The sequence below is a fragment of the Gymnodraco acuticeps genome, unplaced genomic scaffold (genome assembly GCF_902827175.1).
Source record: "Gymnodraco acuticeps unplaced genomic scaffold, fGymAcu1.1, whole genome shotgun sequence".
In the NCBI taxonomy this organism is placed as follows: Eukaryota; Metazoa; Chordata; class Actinopteri; order Perciformes; family Bathydraconidae; genus Gymnodraco; species Gymnodraco acuticeps.
Window position 1 is genome coordinate 261,299 of NW_022990565.1, and position 21,543 is coordinate 282,841.

Below are 21,543 nucleotides of genomic sequence, written 5' to 3' on the forward strand. Positions count from 1 at the left end.
AAATAACAATAATTTCCTATTTTGAGTTGAAAAGATAATACAGGTATAATTTATTGAGGTATAATTACAGTACCTGACATATCTAGCTGTTTAAGTAAGATGCAACATTAGCAGCTGTATCAAACAATAGGCAAGACATTAAGGTTTGCCACATTCTGCTGCATAATTAGTAGGCCTACTGTTTTTATCTGAAGCTTGAACGTAGGACTTTTGATTAAATTCACAAGTTTTCTTCCACCACATTGGAGTGCTACTGTCTCTTTAAGGAGTCATGGGTTCCAGAACGTGACGTCATATGTATGGTACGTGTTTCAAGACCGGGAACCGAAGAGGTTGTGCACGTTCACTTCTAAGCAAAGTTCAGACTACTACATATAACAGGTTAGTAAAATATCAGCTCCTAAACTTCTCAACCGAAAAATACAAGCGATAACAAACAAGTCGTAAGCAGTGTGTATGAGTCCATTCAATAGACGTTACGTGTGTTATTGTATCTCATTCATTTTTGAATGGCATGCTAACGCCGCTTGCTAGCTAGCAAACAGCTCATTCCATTAGCTAGTAACATTTAGCTCTACTTTAATGCTAACTAACATTAAAACATGATTTCTGCATTCTACATTCCTCATGTATAAGTAGCCAACTCTGTCACATATAGTTTAACGTTAGTCATAAGGAGAACCGAAGCACAGCCATGTTGCTAGTCTCATATCCTCGCTCTTTAACTGTTAGCAAGGACACATGGGTAAGTTTACTGCTAACGTTAGATCACGCTACTTATTTTTAAAATGCTAAATGGCTGAGCACTCTGAACAAACATATAACCTCTGGGAGTCAGTTAGAGCTCAGCGGGACTTCCGTTTGTTTTGTACTTTTTTTTGGGGGGGGGTGGGGTTTCATTTCACAACAGCATGGTAACAGAAGCGGACGAAGCACAACTGTATGTGGAGTGAAAGTCTGACACTGCCAGCCATTCGAATGACTTTCTGACAGCTGTTGAACATGAACGGCTGTCAAGAGAGTTGGTTAATGTTACAACCAAAATAAGGACTGACTGATTGTGTCTGTCAACTGCGTTTGCCAGTAGGCTTGTGAGCTTATGGAAATGCAATATTGCCTAAAATTGATATACATCATTCTGAAAGCGCCTCAACATCGGTCCCCGGGAACTTAACAAAGGGGCATTCATGTATTTGCAAATGTCAATAAATACATGAATTGATACATTACTTAAGCTCTGTTTAGCTATGTAGTATTTTTGAGACGTTTTCTTTGTCTACTACCCTTTAAGTGTCAGTGTACTGTTAGCTCTAAATTACTTTAATTACACTGTATTTGGACATGACACCTACACTCACCATATGTTAGTAAGATGTTCAACTGAATTTGTAATCTTGGTGCACTTTCTGATAAAAACATTTTCATGTTGTTGTTTTTTTCACCTTCAGCTCAGTGACTTTAACCATTGATGGGCATTTAAACATCTTGCATCAAATTCCTCCTATATTTTTCTTTATAGTCATTAAGTGTTGCCATCATGCCTGCTAAAAAGACCGCCACCAAGAGGAAGTCTGAGCCAGTTGTTGTGGAGGAGAATGAAGGATCCAAGAAAGTGAAAGGTAAATAACTTGTGCTTTTAAAAAGAACAGTGTTGGGAAAAGGCAAACAGACAAGACTAGACAATGGAAATCTATTAAAACATGCACCATTGCATATGAACATGGACAACAATACACACACCCATTTTTTAGGAGCAAAACGTGTCTCACCACACCCCCACAGATTTCACAAGCTGACTCATGTCCTATGCCTTTTCACTTTTTTTTATATATAGACATTTTATTGATTGGGATAAACCCCTTGAGATGCACCATCTCGTTTTCAAGGGGGTCCCGACAATAGTAACAACTTACAGACATTCATAAACAAAAAGACAAAATGCAAAACATGACACACAAGACAAACCACATACAGTCTGTTAAGTGAAATTCAAGTAATGCACACAATTAGGGATGTTCCGATCGCCAATTTCGGGGCCGGAATCGGTATCCGATCCGATCGAGTGGGCGGGGCCTAAATGGAAGATTTAAACATCACTTTAAATCTTCCATTTAAAGTGATGTTTAAACTCAGTTAATGGGGCTCATTCACTGGATCTTCCACAAACAACAATCAACTTAATTATTACATTCAAATGATGTACATTATTCAAGTTTACATTCACTTTGGATAATAACACGGGAGAAATGAGCGGAAGCGCTCTCTTTTCCTCTCTCTCCCTCTCCTGACAGCCTGTCAGTATCTCATGCAGCTCACTGATCCATTAATGAGTGACCCGACAGTGAAGAATAAATATATTTATAATAACTAGTTTAGCTTGTTCCAGAGGTAGATAAAATAGCTAAGTGTGTTAGGTCTAACTCTTACGATACGTCCACACAGCAGCTCTTCGAAAATCTTGGAGCTGGGCGTGTCTGAAAGCTTGGGGATTTTTTGCGAGCAACGCGACCAACAACCAATCGCATGAATCTCCCGCCCCCGACATACAAAGCAAAAAACCCCGGGGATTTTATGCGAGCAATATATATATAAACTCCCCAAACAGGCGAAAACTTACCAGTTTCACCCACTGTCTCTGCCACCTCCCTCCATGCCTGGTTCCTCCGGTTTGTATCCCGTTAATAGTTCTGGTCGTAAAGAACCGGGTGATTTTCTGCCGTAATTTCTCGTTTGGAATATGAGGAAATGAACTGCGGTCTGGTTCTCCCTGTGTGTGTGTTTCACTGCGCTTACCTGTCCGGCGGGCGGAGCTGCAGGATTTCTGCTTCACACACGTTGCATACCGCTATTTTACTGTCTTTTTCGGACACCTTAAAATAATGCCAGACCGGTGAAGCCATTTTGGCGAGCTTGTTTTGCCGCACACAGAGAAAAGTGTCATGTATTTTACGTCATGCGATCGGCTCTCGCGATCGGCATGTTTAGAGAGCACCGATCGATCGGTAGAGAGTGAGTATCGGCCGATCTCGATCGGTGACCGATCGATCGGAGCATCCCTACACACAATCATTACAATTTGAGACAGTCAAGCAAATCAGTTTCATCAATATCAGTTATAACAAGTACAGACCAGTTGAAAGTGAGATAACAATGCATGTTTAAATATACCCAATGATGCAAGAGATCTAATAGCAGCAGGTATTCCAGTCAGTTGGGGCTTTGAACATGAACGCTCTTCTGCCAATACATTTTTTTGCAGAGGGGACAGAGAAATAAATCTGAACAGAATGTCTAACTTGATGAATTGGTGAGTAGGGTACAAAATACTGCTTTAAATAAGGGGGATAGTTAAGATAAATGCATTTAAATATCAGCTGAAGCCAATGCATGTGTCTTCTTACATTTAAAGAAGGCCATTTAAGTGCCACAAATAAGTGTTAAACAAAACAAATTACACAAATTATGCCACAGTTAAGTTTGGCCTCGTAAGACTTATAATATCTTGGATCAAATTGAATACTGATATACAATTGTTTGTTTGTGTGTAACAGTTTCCCACAGGAGCCATTGCAAGGAGGCGGGTCAGGTTCTTGTTCTGGGCCAGGGCGATGTTGGACAGCTGGGTCTTGGCGAGAACACCATTGAGAGGAAGAAGCCAGCCCTTGTGTCGCTGCCAGAAGAAATTGTGGAAGTGATAGCTGGAGGCATGCACACAGTGTGCCTCAGCGTCACTGGCCAAGTAAGGACGCCTCTGTCTTCATTATTTCAAATTTCAAATTGAATGGCTTTAGCTACCGGCTAACCTTTTTTGTATTTTGTAGGTCTACACTTTTGGTTGTAACGACGAGGGAGCCCTTGGCCGGGACACATCAGAGGAGGGGTCTGAGATGGTTACAGGGAAGGTGGTGTTGGAGGAGAAGGTGGTGCAGGTGTCGGCGGGGGACAGCCACACAGCTGCGCTCACAGAGGAAGGGGCAGTCTACTTGTGGGGCTCCTTCAGGGTAAGTTCCTGCTGCTTGTAGCCACCTAGGCCTGTGCCTGGAAGTTTGTGTGTTGAGAGATTTTCCCTACATCTAGTTAACTAGTTACTTCTAATTCTCTTCACCCACAAAACTTGGGAGCACCAGTAGAAATGTTCAACTTACACATTGCAAACAGGTCTCCAAATAATTCACTTTTCCAATGAAACGACAAAAGTAGAAATTGTTGCAAACATACAAAACAATCGAGCATCAAAGTAAATCCTCCATATTAAATGTTTAGGTTATTTTTACTTTTTGTTGTATCTCAGTGGTATTTGTCTCATTTTCTTTCAGCCCCATTTGAGTTGGGTGCTACATATAAATTAAGTTAATAGCTGTACTGAGTTACTCCTGATTAGAATCCGAGCAAATAACACAGTCTCCTGCTGATTATTTGATTAAAACACTTAAAAACTCATTAGCACAGGATTTGAGTTTGAACATACAGCATTAATTAGGTGTGTAACGCTTATGAGACCGAAACTGCAAACCAATCCACAGCTTCTTTATTTCTTTTGTTGGTGCACTGGATTTTTTAAATGACATGGTTCGGCTAGATTTGTACTGCTGAAGTATAACATCTCCTTTAACCTAACACTCTGTAGGTGCTGGTGTTTAATCATTTGTCTGCACACGGATAACATCGGCTATGTAATTACATTGTTTGATGTCTACCGTTGGTTACTTAGCTGAGCTTCTAGAGATCATAGTTCAGTAACTGGCGATCCGGACCCAGACACCGACCTATACGGACCCGGACCTATAATCAATACATTAACGGCCCGTCCACACAGCGGGTGCGTTGACACTTGGAGGTGGGCGTATCTGAAGCTTGGGGATTTTTTGCGAGCAACGCGACCAACAACCAATCACATGAATCTCCCGCCCCCGACATACAAAGCAATAGCAATGTTAAAACGAAGTAAACTGGATATAAAATCCCCAAACAGGCGAAAACCTACCAGTTTCATCCACTGTCTCTGCCACCTCCCTCCATGCCTCGCTCCTCCGGTTTGTATCCCGGTAGATGAACAGAGACTGATCATACAGCACCGGGTGATTCACTACCGCTATCAGAGTTCCCGTTAGCCGGTAATTACCGGACTACGACCGGTAAAATATGCAGAAGACCGGCAAATCTAAATCTCTCCGGTCAAAGTGTCCGTTCAAAATAATTTCCCCTTAGCAATACCACATCAGTTGCGCAACTTGCGCCACTTATGTGACAGACAAAAGAGTATGTGACAGACAAGAATAGTCCATTTTAATGTCTAACACTTAATGTGGAGAAAGAGATGTTCTGTGTGGGTTGATTGTGCGTTGATCTGTTGGTAATGCCTCGGGGTTCCGGTGGGCATGTAAACAAATGCATAATGCTGCGCTATACTTTGTGGCCTCACCCAGTTGCATAGCGACACTTATTGTTTAGGTGTCTTTTAATAAGCAGGTAGTCATATCATTAGCTAGAACTAGCTGGATCTGATCGATATGGACATAAACGCGAGTGAAGTCTAATCTGACGGGGGAGAGAGATCAGCTGCTGCTGACGCAGCTCTGCATAATCACATGCAGCGGTGAGCAGAACAAAACACACACTTCAGGTTAGAATATCACACGTAGCTATTTTAATTACCTCTCAAACTACCTAAACTAGTTATAGATATGTTTAGTTTTACTGTCGGGTCACTCATTACTGGATCCGCGAGCTGCATGATACTGACAGGCTGTCAGGAGAGGGAGAGCGCTCCGTTTATTATTTCCGTGTTATTGTAAGTTACTGTACACTTTTGAATAATGTAGTTAATCTACTATAATTAGTTTGTTTAATATCGAATCATATTAATTTGTTTTAAAGCACAATAAATAACAAAGAAGACCTTTGACCGGCACTTTTCTCATTTTGTCCGGAAGATTTAAACTTTAACGGACATGTTGACCGGCGAAAACATATTCTAACGGGAACTCTGACCGCTATAATGAATTTTCCCTCAATTTTTTGGAATATGAGAAAATGACCTGCGTAGTCTCTCCCAGCATACACGCGGTTTGATTGGCTAGCGATTGTACTGGCATATTTGCATAAACGGGATTTCATTGGCTGACGCCTCCGTCGAGGCGTCAAAAGTTGAACATTGCTCAACTTTTGACGCCAGCAACGCTCCACGTCGCTTCCCAAAATGCAGTTCGGCTAAAAGTGACGTCACCCCATTCAAAGTGAATGGGCAGAAGCGTTGGAAGCTTCAATGCACGCCGCTGTGTGGACGGGACGTAATAGGGGATTTCAATTTTGACGGGGCGATTCTATTTTAACCGCCGACAGGGGGCGAAAGAGACGAGTGAGCGATACAGGGAGAGAAACACAGAAGAAGAGACGAGAGTGTGGCAGAGAGAAGTGGAGAGGAAAGTAAGTGAAGAGAATAATTAGCGATACAGGGATGGAAGCGGAGAAGAGAGTGAACAGGCGTGTTAGCGGCAGACAGGGAGAGACAAATAATGACACATGGCGCTCTCCAAGAAGAGAAAAGTGGACAGTGAGAACAGAGCTTTTAACCCTGAGTGGACGGACTCATTCATGTTCATCCTGCCCACTGGGAGCACAGAACCAGTGTGTCTCATTTGTTCAGAGACCGTGGCGCTCATTAAAAGTGCCAATGTGAAACGCCACTATGAGACAAAACACAAAGTGTTTGACCAAACATTCCCTCTCAAGTCAGAACTGAGGTCAAAAAAATAAGCAGTCTCAGAGCCCAATATGATCAGTCCACCAGGATCAAAATTAAAACGAAATATCGTTCCAGGCCAGTGGAGGCTCCAGAGTATTTTTGTTGGGTAATCTATGGTAGGGCTAACCCATACAGTGGTGGGGCTCAAGTCAGTATATTTGCAATGTAATTACATGTACGCTATATCGCCCCCCCTTGACAGTGAAACGCCACGCGTGAGGTTTAGATTATTTCCCTGTCTCCTTTTTTCAGCAAAATTATATCGAGAGCAACAGGTGTGAGTTAAACCAGTGGTTCTCAACTGGTCTACTTCAGGACCCACTTTTTTCCCTTGTCAATAAATCGCGACCCAAAGATATAATACCCAAAAAAGTGCTGTAATATATACTTCTCAGCATTAAAGCCCTGACACACCTACCCGATTTTGAGAGTCAGAGGCAGTCGGGCATTCGCGGCGCCCTACTCAGGTTGGTGTGTCCCGCACGGTCGTTGCTTTACGGCACATTTTCACACCTCCCGCGGCCGATTCAAGGTCAGAGAAAGTCGGGACAAAGAAATCACTCTGATTGGCTGTTCAGCTTAGCGAGTCAGTGCATGCGAAGCGCAAGTGAGGGACCAAAACAAACGATTAAGAAGGCACACACAGACTGTTAATCTTTTTCATTTTCATCTCACCTGGACGCAAGAGTTTATTTTTTATGTTTACATGTTTTCGATCAACGAGAGAGAGTGAAAATGGAACCCAGACGCTATTTGTTGTTTGTTTATATCATGCAGCCTGTTCTTCTTCTCTCGGTGTATAGTCTGTCTTCCGGTTGTTGCCTCTTTTGAATGACGAATACACACTACCGCTGCCTGCTGGTAAGGACAGTTATTGCCACTCGTCAACTGAAGTCTTTGCGGTGTGTTCGTAGGCGGACGACGTAGCGGACGTAAAAGTCGGGACGCCTTCGGTATGCGTTCTTTGGTCTCAGGTTGGTGTGTAGTGGCCTTTAGGGCTGCACGATTTTGGGGGCAAATCTAATAGCGATCTTTCTGACAAATATTGCGATTCGATTTGCGATATTTGTTTTTAAGTGACCCAACGGAGGTTTATTGTAAAATGCGGCCATATCTCCGGCTAGGAAGGTCGCATCAACATGCTCCCGTCTCTAGCACCCCCGCAGCCCGAGCTACGAGTGAAAGAACTAAACTTACATGAAACTAGGGCTGTGCGATTATGGCAAAAATCATAATCACGATTATTTGGGTCAATAATTGATATCACGATTATTTTGACGATTATTCATTGACCATTTATTGAACTTTAAAACAAATAATATTTTACCAACAAACAAGATCAACAAATATGTTGGAGCGCACTTCCAAAACCATACTAAACATATATTATTAATATGATAAATAAAAATAAATTAGACCAAATGAAATCAAACATGTTGCAGTGCACTGTCACAACCTACTGAAAACTCCTTAACATATAGCCAACATTTTGGTAAAACATATTCAACATATTCCACTCAGTTAAACGTTGAAGGCTGGCCAACCGTCATGGTCCAGAAGTAACAGGAAATAAATGTTGAACTACAATTTAAGACCAAATTAAAATGTTTTGGCCACCATGGCAAATGCTGGTAGGGCTGCTCATGTCATCTCTTAAAGATTTTTTGCAAGAAACACCAGCCTGTTTACATGGTCTGGTTTCAGAGATGAGCGCAGGCAGGTGACGATATTGCCACCTGTACTGAAGACCCTCTCTGAAGAGGAACTTGTGGCAGTGCTGCCACAGATGACACAGGAAAAAAAGAAAAGACTCTGAACCCTTTCTTTGCCATTATATAAAAATATTGTTGCTACAAAAGTATAAATTAGGCTTACTAATAAGACAACTCAGATCTGAAGCTACACAGGAATCTGCTGCCAAAGTGCAATTTTTTTTAAAAAAAGACAAAATTAATAGAATCAAACCCTTTTTTTTGTTGCATTTTATTAGAGTATAAAAAGAAATGCCTTTTAAAATAGGATGCAAGCAACACTAGTTTCTTAACCTGAATTGATAATAGACTATAATCAATTTAAACAGAACAGATCTTAAAGAGCAACTTGCAGGTTAGAGACACCAGTGAATAAATGTGTAGGAAAATGATGTATACACTAGATTTTCCAAAACATATACACTACTTTGACATCTGGCGTCGTTTTTGTAAGACATTTTTACTTCCGCATAAAAAAAGCCTCCCCACGTGACCTCCCTTGTGTGATGTAACATGGGGGAGAGCAGCCGGTCTAACGTATGAATAAACATGGATCACAATGCTAGTTTTGACACAGAAGAGGTTGAAAATAAATATTCAAATGCATATGACGGACCACAACCATATAATTATGAGCCTGCTAGGCGTCCAAGAGACCAGGAGCCAAGGATTAGAAGAAATGACGGCCATCGGAGAGAAATGGAGCTTTGGTGTGAGGAGAATCAGTGGAGAACAGGGCAGCTGTCTTGGTGAGTGACTGGCGTTAGCTACAGTTAATGTTAGCTAACATCACAACATAAATGTTGTGATAATCACTGATGATGAGTAAATGTTGATAAGTATGTAAATGTAGCTTGTAAATATGTTGTATGATATCCTCTATTGTTTTATGTTGTTTCATGTGGAACCTAATTGCTGCAGGTCTCCCTTGAAAAAGAGATCTATGATCTCAATAGGACCAATCTGGATAAATAAAGGTTTGAAATGAAATGAAGTTAGCAATCATATATCAGGCTATAACTAAAGTAGTATTGATAATATAGTAACGTTGCTGGCAGGACTGTTGATACTGATCCATAACAGAAACTAATGCGCAAGTATCAGCCGTTTCTCGCGCCGCTAAAACATCCAGGTATGAGAAAATAGCTATAATGCTAAGTAGCCTTGAAGTTATACCACTGTGGTTTTACAACGATCTGGCGGAGAAAGGTTGTGGAGCCTCAGTTGATATGCCGTTGTAAATGGCTTGATGGAAAGCAGGTGTGTAGTCGGGGAGGGTGCACAGCTGATTGCAGCAGGTGAGTGGAGGTTGAGCCGGGAGCCAGGAGTGACAGCCACCACGCCCACACAAACAACACAGACAGGGGGAAACAAACAAACACAAAGGAGACGGCTGGAGCAGTACAGCCACCACAGCGTTACCTAATGCAACTCCACACTACGTCTTACGGTGCTGTGTACCGGAGGGGAGAGAGAGAGAGGAGCGAAGGGGGAGAGAGATGTAATACGGTTTCCTGATAAACGTTTAGTTTGATAGGCTTCAGCTGTGGAGAGTATGTGCTGCAGGGAGGTGGATGCACAAAGCACCCAGGAACGTGAGGGAAACTGTGGACTCGATGTCCTGACAGGCTCGAGTTTGTGCAACCTGCACAAACACAAGCTCACCATGATTACAAATGGTGAAATGCAATGTAAAATGACCAAAAAAATACCAGCTCACTAAATTACAACCGCTCAAACTAACTACAAACTACTACCGCGGATTGGGCAGAGAAGGAGTCTGAGAAAGTTGCTCCCCCATGTGACGTAATATGACGCATTTGACGTATGACGTTTTTTAAAAAAAGCAGTTTTTAGTAGCAGAGCTCAAAATTGCTCCTTTCCCTCTGAATTCTTGCCCTTATGTCTCGTAAAACATATCATCAAATCCTGCATTCACTTTTTTAATTGTAATTTTCAGGCAAGGTTAAGCATAAATGTAGTAAAAAAAAAACCTGCAAGTTGCTCTTTAATGTTTGCATTCTTATACCATTTTGTACAATAATTATAATGAATAAGTTCAAACAAACTAAAACTTACAGCTGATTAATAACGGTATCTAACTTGAGTTTTTATTATATCAAAAACCTGTTGAAATGCTACTGTTATTTTTACTGTCCCCCAAAAGCGCGTCGGCAGCCTCCAGGAATGCTTATTTCACAACTTCGTCGTCTTTGAAAGAACGTGCCTGACACGATAAGATGCTATGGTAGCAGCCTTGCTCTTGTTGTTGGGCCTGGTGAAAATGGACTGCTGTGCATTTAGCTGTCCTTTCAGGCCCCTCCCCTTTTGGGAGCGTAGGGCAGAATTAGGAGGGAATTGCGTCTCGTAGCGTTTGTGCACTGTTTTGAAATGCCGCTCCTAAATTACCATTCTTCGATAAAGCCACGCTCGCATTGCAGATGAGACAGATGGACTTTGAATTGGAATAGATAAAACACTAATCATCCTCCCACTCGGAGTGAAAATTATATATTTTGGGCTTTTTTGCTTCTGCCATAATTGCGGTCTTGTGTGTGTGTGCGGACTGTCACTCCTGTTGACACGGACAACGTCAGCGAAATAGTGCCCACTGCTCACCAGCCATGCCCCGACACATGGGGTGACGCCGGCCAATCACAAAGCTTTGATGCGTTCAAGTGCATTATTCTGGCACAGGAAGATTATGTTACAGGACATTAACGATAAAACAGAATATTGTTGCTCTATTTTTAGACACATCTCGCGATCGACTGGGTACCCCTGGGCTAGACCATAGGTCCGTTGTGGTGGCAAAGTAGTCAGCTGAAGCCACATCTCTCTCAACTTCCCCACGGCATTTGTCATACAGCGCAGGCAGCGCAGACCTGCTGAAATAATACCGAGACGGCATTGTGTAACGCTTGTCCAATGTGTTGACAAGTTGCTTAAAGCCCTGGTTGCTAACAGTGCTAACTGGGCACATATCTTTAGCGATGTGAAATGTAATGGCACCTGTAATATCTCTGTGTCTCTGCGAGCTCGTCGTGTAGGCCGTTGCTCTGTACAATGCGTCCTGAATCGATGACTGTGATAATGTGGTGGATGAGGTCGAGTGGGCATCTGCTTTTTGGTCTGCTTTTTGTTGTATTATTGCCCGGTCGTATTGCACTTTGTGGTTGTATGTCAGATGATTAAAGAGATTGGTTGTGTTAGCGTGTGGTGCCAACACAACCTGGTAACAAATCCTGCACTGTACTTTTTTTGCTCCACGTCGGACTCCTGAAAGCCAAAATAGTGGAAATAGTTTTACCCTTCTTTTTAACGAGTTGCTGCTCTTGTTCTGACATCTTCGCTCGCGCTGAACACTCACAACACATGTCACTCCCACGTGGCCGAGTGGGCTTTTAGGGAGGGGTGAAAGCGCACCCAGCAAAAATAATCGTATTTTGTCAATTATGCCGTTTTCATAATCGGTGCAAGCCGTAATCGCGATTAAAATACGATTAATTGCACTTCCCTACATGAAACTTCCGTTGAGTTGCTTTTAGGGATGCTCCGATCGATCGGCCACCGATCGAGATCGGCCGATACTCACTCTCTACCGATCGATCGGTGCTCTCTAAACAACGCGAGAGCCGATCGCATGACGTAAAATATATGACACTTATCTCTGTGTGCGGCAAAACAAGCTCGCCAAAATGGCTTCACCGGTCTGGCCTTTTTTTAAGGTCTCCGAAAAAGACAGTAAAATAGCGGAATGCAACGTGTGTGAAGCAGAAATCCTGCAGCTCCGCCCGCCGGACCGGTGAGCGGAGCGAAACACACAAGAGTTAGACCTAACACACTTAGCTATTTTATCTACCTCTGGAACAAGCTGAACTAGTTATAAATATATTTATTCTTCACTGTCGGGTCACTCATTACTGGATCAGTGAGCTGCATGAAATACTGACAGGCTGTCAGGAGGGGGGGGGAAGAGAAGAAAAGAGAGCGCTTCCGCTAATTTCTCCCGTGTTATTATCCAAAGTGAATGTAAACTTGAATAATGTACATCATTTGAATGTAATAATTAAGTTGATTGTTGGTTGTGGAAGCTGCAGTGAATGAGCCCCATTAACTGAGTTTTAAACATCACTTTAAATGGAAGATTTAAAGTTTAAATCTTCCATTTAGGCCCCGCCCACTCGATCGGATCGGCGATCGGTATCGGCCGATACTGATTCCGGCGATCGGCCCCGAAATTGGCAATCGGAGCATCCCTAGTTGCTTTAAAGAGGACCTATCATGCAAAATGCACTTTGTGATGTCTTTTTATACATAAATATGTGTCCCCGGTGCGTCGGGGAACTCACGCAGCGTCAGAAAATACAACCCTCTCTCTTTTCCTCCGTACCCAAATCTCTAAAAACGGGGATACAACTAGTGGATACAGATTTCCATCCGCTGTGACGTCAAATCGGCAGCCGACCCACAGAACATTGCTATCAGAAACAATGCCTGACGTGTTTTGGACGTAATCTCGTCTTTGTTTACATTAGCAAGCCTCGCTAACACTCAGAGCTAACCTGTACTGAAGAGCACATGTATTTTTAAAAAGCAGGAAATAAAAAAAGGAACTTACCTTGTGATAACCTGCAAGAGAAAAGGCATTTGAGCTCCATACTATTTCAGAAATAATCCTTGACGTGGTTTAAACAGGATGGCGTTTTTATCACAACCAAATTTTATTTTATCTCCGGTAGAATTCTGATCAGGCATTAGCTCCGCCTCCTCTTCTTTCTTTTTTTTCAAGTGAAGGACCCAAAATCTGCGTTTCTCTAACAGGGCTGCAAAAGAGGGGTTTGAGCAGTAAGAGGCATGGCTACAATGGGTGAACTGTTTGGTATTTTGAAAAAAAACTTCAAAGAAATGTTTTATATAGGTATGGCTAGCACTTTAAAATCATTTAAATCAGGTCTAAAAACATTTCTTTTTAGCATGGCTTTTTAAATTTAAATGTTCTAATTTTCGAATTGTTAAACATGGTTTTCTTTCTTTTAATTATTTTGTGTGTTTTGTATTTCTTCTCAATGTATTGTGTTTTCTCTGTTTGATCCTGTAAAGCACTTTGAATTGCATCACTGTATGAATTGTGCTATACAAATAAATTGCCTTGCCTTGCCTTGTTACGTCCCCCTTCTAGGGTAGAGGAAAGTGACATACACTAGTTGGAATTGGTAAAGTACAAGTATTTATTTACACACAAGTTAAACAAAAAGGCAAGCAAACGGCCGGGCACAAACAAAAGGGGCTAAAAGGGCGCAGGCTAAACTAAGGAGCAAACAAAAAAGTAACAAAAGAAAGAAAAATAAAATAAAAATAATGTTTGAAAAATACGTTTTTAGATGTAAACCTATCATCCACCACCCCGTTAGCAGGTGTCACTTGATTGACGTATATTTGAGACACCTCAATAATATAACACATTAACCGTGCTTTACGTGAACCTCATCATGACACAAGAGAGGACGGCAGGACTGCAATTTCCCGTGTTCAGTGAATGCAACAGAGGCAAGTCACCAGACCAATCAGAGAGTTGCATGGAAATACACGTGTGCTTGTGTCATTCAAGCTCAGCTCTGTGTGTGTGTGGCAATAGCGCATTTAGTGTGATCGAGGGAGAGAGGGAGAGGGACCGGTGCTAGCGGGGACCGTGATGTTAGCATCTGGTTAGCTAGCTGCACTAACGGACATAAGGAGCTGTTTCCACAACAGGCTGGAGGAGAGTCCTCTCCTGTCAGACTGAGGGGCTCAGGTGAGCTAAAGGACTCTCTGAGTGTTTAGAACGGTTTTGTCACAAAGATTATTTCCGCGGCACACCTTCATATGATCATTATAGTTAAACAAACAATAAGAGAATAAATGAAAAACAGGTATGAAATACTATATGGCAGTAAAACAACAATACAGTTTAAAAGGGGAGTGGTTTGTAAAATATCCATAAAGAAAAAGAAAATCTGTTTACAGTTGTGTTTCATATGGGTGCTGAGAGGTATCCATAGATCTCTTCGTGCTCTCAAAGTGCACCAGATTGATGCTTTCAACTTCAATATTTAAAAAAAAATCTTCCCGGGGGAGCATCCCCCCGGACCCCCCTAGAGGAGGTGAGGACCTAGAGGAGGTGAGGTCCGCCCCCCACTCATAAAAAAAATAGCACTTTACCCCTGCCTTTATGCTGTGAGCTGATTATGGAGCCTTCATTGTAACAGTAATTCAGATGCAATTAGCCTATATAAAAAGCCTCAAATTGGAAGCACTGTCTGGGCCGTCTTTTTCACTCAATTCTGCAATAGGTAGAACTCGCCTTTCACCTAGGCCGAGGTCGGTGATCTTGGGCTTAAAAAGGTTGGTGACCACTGCTCCAGAGTGATCCTCAGTCACAGGCTTTGAAGTAATCTCCAGCAGGTGTGCGCCGGCTGTGCGCTGCGATTGGAGTGCGTCGGGCACGGCGTGCTCCAATCACAATCTTCGGGGGAGCAACTGCACAGCTCATTTACATTATAGAATACATTGAAAACAGATCGGAGAGACAGCGTCCGTAACACCCTACAATATATTTTTCAAATATAGCATGATAGGTCCACTTTAAAGTCAAGCTTCAGTTTAAGATTCACCCTGTAATAAATGTAAAACATGTGATGGAGTCTTACTAACCTGACTCAGATGGTTTGTTTCACCAAACCATCTAGGAAAGCTCCATTGGAAGCCATTTGGAAAGGGCAGGCACTTTCAAAAATACTTGGCAGGTGATTGGATCAATCTGTCTATCACCTTCTATCATGGGCCACTTCTGATTGGTTAACAATGACGGGTACATGTGGAGCACAGCACTTCTGATTGGTGTGGATGACTGACACACAAGAAGAACATTTTTTTTTTTTTTAAACCCAACCCATGCAGGGGGGTATTTTTTGAAATACTAACATATAAAATACACATTCTGGTACTCTCTTGAGAAAAAATAAAATAAATCTATTACTACACGACATGTTTAAAAAAAAAATGAATGCCTTTTTTGTTACTTTGTTCTGAAAGCTGAACCTGCTGCTCCTCACAGAGAGAAGAGGGAAGAGGCTGTGTGAATTACTTTACTTTGTGGATAAGGGTGGATAGCCCCCATTGTTCTGTGTGTCAAAATGAAAGACAGTCCACACACCTATCAATCATCAAACGGTGGGGTCTTATTTCATTACGTGTTGATTTCTATCAACACGTAATGTTGTATCCATGGATGTATAAAGAGTAGTTCTACCGCAAAATTATTCTCAGTCGAGACTTCCTGCAATCGTGATTCTGATTGGCCAGAAGACATTAGCAAAGAGGTTTTATTGAGAAGACGATCACTATGTGACAAAACCGTTTCTAGTCTTCGGCATTTCCAGACAAGTGGCTACTGAAATCAATCTTACTAGCTGCTGTCGGTGCAATTTACGCCGCGCGAGTTGGCGGACTTTTTTTCTTGCTTACTTTGACATCATTTTTCATGGTGGGGCTAAACCATTTCTTGGTATGGCTGTAGTCTACCCCGGCCATACCCTGGAGCCGCCACTGTTCCAGGCTAACCAATGAGCACCTGCATGTGTGTATGAGAATGGCCCTGACACCATTTCAGCCCAGATTTAAACTCCTGGCAGGACAAGCTCCATTCCGCACTGAACAGAAACAAGTGAGTGAGGGACTGCAATATAAGAGGGAAAGAAAGAGAAACTTTAAAACTGTTCAATTGTTAAGATGTGTAAAGACTGATATTGTTCTATAATTGTCTGAAACTGTTAAGTCATGATGTGAAACGGTTAACAAAGAAAAAGGGAAACTCAAGCTGCTACTACACTTTATTTTATTTATCTAAAATTAAGCACTTTTAAGATGCACATATTTTCAAAAGCTATTTTATTTATTTTCTCTATTTAATTTTTAAATTCAGCCCGAGAGGAACATTACACATATCCACAGTATTTACTGTATATCTGTATAGTTCAATGTTAATTGACAATACATATTGTTGTTTATGAATTGTACTGTCTTTATTTGATTGGCAGTCAGTTGTTGATTACATGCAGACGTTGATGAAGCTGCAGCTACTGCAATATATAACACACTAATTCATAAAGCAAGCTAGACATTTTGATGTTCCGGACCTTTGCATGGGGACATTTTCTCTAACGACCTCGTGGAATTGTAGTTGAATACCCCTGTTCTAGATCACCAAACACCCCTCATCTTGGTAGACTTACATGCCTCTCCGCTGCTATAACAACAAATGAACATTTTCACGATTAAGCTCTCCATCTGCAGTTCCATAAATGATCCCGCATAAAGAGCAAACTATAATTGTCTACCTCACATCCTCTCCTCTGTTTCCTCTCAACCTGAAAGCCTATTTACCCTGCATTTGATTCTCTGCTCAGACCTGAGGCCTCACCTTATACTTTTTTTATTTTGTATTAAATGATTTCCCATGTCCATCTGTCTGATGATCATTGGTCATGCTATTCCTCATTGTTTCTTTTCCTCTGTACTTATTGTCACTGCTCCTGCTAGGTTACATGTGTGTTTTCCATTATTAATACTCAGTGGCACACTGGCAATTACATCTCTATTGCCTCTGCCAATCTTCTGCAATCCCACTTGATGTTTTTGGCAGTGCTGATATTAACTGTGTGAAACACTCTGTGACGTTGTTTTTAAAAGAAGAATATTATAATTATCTTATTGTTATTGCTAAATCATATTTTTGAATGATTTTTATTTGTCCATTTTTACATCTGATCAACTTATTTCCATTCAGAAGAATTGGCAGCCATGCAATACTTCATGCTTACACAACCTGTGTGTATCTCTGGGGGTTTAACTATTTAACAAATACTGAACCCTTTTTTCTCCAGGATAACAGCGGTGTAATAGGTCTTCTGGAGCCCATGAAAACATGCACTCTTCCAATCAAAGTCCCCATGACAGAAGCTGTTGTGAAAATTGCGTCAGGTAAGGAACATAGGTCTTTAATCTTGTATCTTTTAGTTTGCTATAGGTACAATTTCTGGATACAAGGTTCCTGTTTAATCTTTGCAACTCCTTTTTGACAGGAAACGACCACCTTATACTGGTTACACTCGAGGGGAATCTGTACTCATCGGGCACTGCAGAGCAGGGGCAGCTGGGCAGAGTGCCCGAGCGCTTTTCAGACAGAGGAGGCAGGAAAGGCCTCGGTAAGTTCAACAAGCCTTTCTAAAGACAAAGCATGATGTAACAAAAGTTATCAAGATTTGACATAATCATTAAGCTTTGATTTGTGATGGCATTAACAATAGAAGTTTCCATGTCTTGTGTTAAATATGGCTGAGGCGTTGGGACTGACTGTGTCCTGTGATTTCAGGCCGGTTGCTGGTACCACAGATGGTTAAAGTTAAAGGGAAAGTTCACTTTGTCGATACCTTCTGCGGCGCGTACCTCACCTTTGCTGTGTCAAAAGACGGCTATGTTTATGGCTTTGGTCTCTCCAACTATCATCAGCTGGGTGAGTAGTGCACATCAGTGCCTTCAGCTGCCGTATCATCTGTCACTGCTTTACATTTAGCTTAGAGGCCGTCGCTCACCTTCTACTCGAAGGTAATTGTACCAGACATTGTGAATTGATTTTGTGTTTTTATTCAGGCACTAAAAGCACCAAGATGTGTTTTGAGCCAGTAAAACTGACCTGCTTCAAAAACTCTACCACTTCCTGGGTGGACTTCTCTGGAGGACAGCATCACTCGCTCTGCCTCGACGCTGAAGGTAAGCTGCAATAACTGTGTTAAACTACATCTGTATTTGTTGTTGTAATTTACAATAAAACCTCAACTAAACAAAAGGCAATAAAACAACAACATGGCTGGAATGGAAAGGGCAATTAAAACAAAAAAAGTGTTTTTAAATGTTTTTATCCAAGTATTTTGACACAAAATATGAATGAATCCTTTTTGTCTTCGTCCTAAAGGACAGGTATACTGCCTGGGCAGAGCAGAGTACGGCCGTCTGGGTCTGGGCGAGGGGGCCGAGGAGAAGAGCGAGCCCACGCCGGTGACGGGGATGGAGCCGGTCTGCGGGCTGTCCTGCGGGGCGTCGGTCAGCATCGCCGTCACCAGAGAAGGTGAGGAACAACGCAAATGCAGCCGAGGATTGATGAGTGATCACCTTTTTAGTCTGTGATATAGAGAGCAATATATTTCGTGATTTTAAGATGACTTTCTACTGTGTTACTCAGGATCTGTGTACGCCTGGGGCATGGGCACCAACCTGCAGCTCGGCACCGGAGGGGAGGACGACGAGTGGAGCCCCGTGAAGATGACCGGCAAGCAGCTGGAGAACCGTGCAGTACTGATGGCGTCCAGCGGAGGGCAGCACACAGTGCTTCTGGTCAAAGACAAGCAGGAGAGCTGATGTCCAGCACAGACAGAGCTGCTGATCCGTTTGGAGGTGGGGCTTTTTTCACAATGACTAAATCTGGGGAGGGGTTGATCTATCTGTGACTTCCTGTGCTGAGCCGAGAGAGTGTGAGAGGTTCGGACCCTTTTACGAGAACACTCTTTCTGGTGTGCGAAAAATGTTCATGGATGTTCTGTAGATCATGACAAATAAGAGACTATTTTTTTTAATCTAGTTTTTGATGTTCCCTTTGAATTCCTTTCATAACAAGTCATTAGTATGACTGTAAGATGGTATATGTGATGTTTGTGAATGTGACTGTTGCATGTACGTAAAGTAAATAAGAGTGCAAGCTTTTAATGACTTCCCCAAACAAGTCTTTTTAATATTTGTTTCTTTAAAGCAATAATATCGCTGACCTTGGTTCAGACAGGACAGTTCTACTCGATGAGTTTAATATGTGAGACTACTTCATTACTGGGCACACAAAACTGGTTGTCACTATTCGGACATTTGGTAACACATCACACTGTATCCTGCATTTTATTGCTTTTCCTGCCTGAAAATAAAGATACAATTTTAAGCCTGTTTTCATCCAATGCATTAGACATTTTATTGCAATTTGATAATTAACTTCTCAATTTCAGCTCTTGTACGAAGTAACAACATGTTGGCATGCTGGCAAAATGGAAAGTCCACCCTAAAACCAAACCCACAATATCCCAGTAAGCTTTGGTATTTCAGTCAACATAGAGGACCTTGAACAAGTTTCAATAACAAATATGTTTTGGTTTAAGCAAATATAAGCTGACCATGAATGAATGAATGAACCCATTTGAATGAACCCATTTTTCAGGAAGTCATTTTGAACTTGTTGAAGACAACTAGTGTCCACTGTTAAAGATGGTGAATTCTGATTTAGTTTTTGTCCCTTGCTAATCTCGCGTATGAAAGGTTTGTAGATAATAGCTGGAAGTGGATAACATTTTACATAAATATATATTGTTGTATAGTAAAACATTTACAGAAAATCAATCAATGTTTATTTATATAGCCCAATATCACAAATGTTACATTTGTCTCAGTGGACTTCACAGTTTGTATAGAATATCAGTAGGACAATACGACACCCTCTGTCCTTAGACCCTCACATCGTACAAGGAAAAACTTCTGGAGAAAACCCACAGTTTAAGGGGAAAAATGGGAGAAACCTCAGGGAGAGCAACAGAGGAGGGATCCCTCTCCCAGGACAACACACTCACTCCCTACGCGTCCAGGAGCGACGTTTGGTCAGTATCCGTGGCGTCCAGTTGTGACGCTCCTAGGCTCCTTCAGCATCATAAAGGGACGCAAATAGCTTTCAACTGATTGCAATGTATTCCCATCTGCGGCGGGATTTGACGCTCATGGAAGCACGGCATTTGTTTGTGTCGGCTGCCCTTAAAGGCAATGTGAGCGTCCATTCCCATTGGATAACGGAGAATTGTACACCCGGAAGTAAGTATTCCTCTTACTGTCGATTGATTTTACAGTGATGTGTGCACTACTCATTGACTAAAAAACACCAGATTATCCTTGTTAATTACACAACATTGATTGGTTTAAATTGTGTGCAATGCTTTTGTATTTTTCCCCTTCGATTCGGAGAAACAGATATTTTTTCGGAGTAAAGGATGGCAGAAGACACTACACTATCCATAATCCCCAGCTATCGTTTGGACTACACCATGTGCTCTGTTTGACAAACCCCGTTTTTTTTCACCATTCATTCCAATGGCTGGCGTCTATGTCACGTGATCTTCAAATTTCTCCCTGCAGAAAAAGAAAACATGGCCGAACTTCGTTTTATTCTCGGTGGAAAATGCCTATTTTAAAGTTAGTTCGGCCATTAAAATGCGTTTTGATGTCATTTGATGCAAGAAATATGAGTTGTTATTTCAGATTATGTGTGGATGTACATGATCTTTAGTTTGCTAGTTATTACGAAGATTACTTCAGGAAATCGCGACGTTTTCATTGTTACCAAGGTGGTTGCTAGGGACGCTGCTATCGATATTATTTCTGTTATGTTGTGTAACTGTTTAATGGTGTTATCTTTATTGCTACCCCCTTCCCCGTCAATGTATAGTGTTGGTCCATAGCGCAAACATATTAGTTTAACAAAATCCGCATCTAAAGATAGCCTACGTTATTTTCCCCTGTGCAATTCCAGTTTCACATCTCACAGCACATCGTCATTAACAAATACCGGAAACAGACCGAAAACATTTAAAAAAATAAAATAATACTTTATTCCGAGTGTGCTTGCTTTTCTCTTTGAAAGTCATCACATAACGGCATTGTAATACACGGTTCGGCTGCATTAAATATGACATCTGCCGTAGTTCTGTATTTATAGAGCCCTGATGAGAAGACTTCTAGACAAACATGAGGAACTGAAAACGTGACGTGGATCATAAATATATCAGCCATTAAACAACATCTTCCATTTATTTTCACACAATACGTCTCCTTGCAGTATCAACACTAATTCGGCTGACTTTTATATTTGATCCAATTGGTAGATAGGCTGTATTTACACCATAAAGGTGCACAGCTGATATAAAG

At 41.7% G+C, this 21,543-nt stretch overlaps 1 protein-coding gene across 2 annotated transcripts; it reads left to right on the forward strand.

The window, feature by feature from the left end:
• The first annotated feature begins 250 nt into the window (after positions 1-250).
• Positions 251-19,524, forward strand: rcc1 (regulator of chromosome condensation 1). 2 transcript variants are annotated; one of them, XM_034227833.1, is made up of 10 exons: positions 251-381; positions 1,520-1,619; positions 3,552-3,739; positions 3,822-4,001; positions 17,421-17,517; positions 17,619-17,741; positions 17,909-18,049; positions 18,187-18,306; positions 18,509-18,661; positions 18,776-19,524. In XM_034227833.1, the coding sequence occupies exons 2-10, from the start codon at positions 1,538-1,540 to the stop codon at positions 18,949-18,951; spliced, it is 1,260 nt and encodes a 419-aa protein (XP_034083724.1). In that variant the 5' UTR covers positions 251-381; positions 1,520-1,537; the 3' UTR covers positions 18,952-19,524. The 2 variants fall into 2 exon arrangements, with proteins under 2 accessions (XP_034083724.1, XP_034083725.1); XM_034227834.1 differs by having other exon boundaries at positions 331-381; positions 1,449-1,619.
• The last annotated feature ends 2,019 nt before the right edge of the window (positions 19,525-21,543 follow it).

Coding starts and splice junctions, on each gene's coding strand:
- rcc1 (XM_034227833.1), top strand. CDS start 1,538: ATGCCTGCTAAAAAGACCGCCACCAAGAGGAAGTCTGAGCCAGTTGTT. Junction 1,620..3,551: donor AGGATCCAAGAAAGTGAAAG/GTAAATAACTTG, acceptor TGTGTGTAACAG/TTTCCCACAGGAGCCATTGC. Junction 18,662..18,775: donor CATCGCCGTCACCAGAGAAG/GTGAGGAACAAC, acceptor TGTGTTACTCAG/GATCTGTGTACGCCTGGGGC.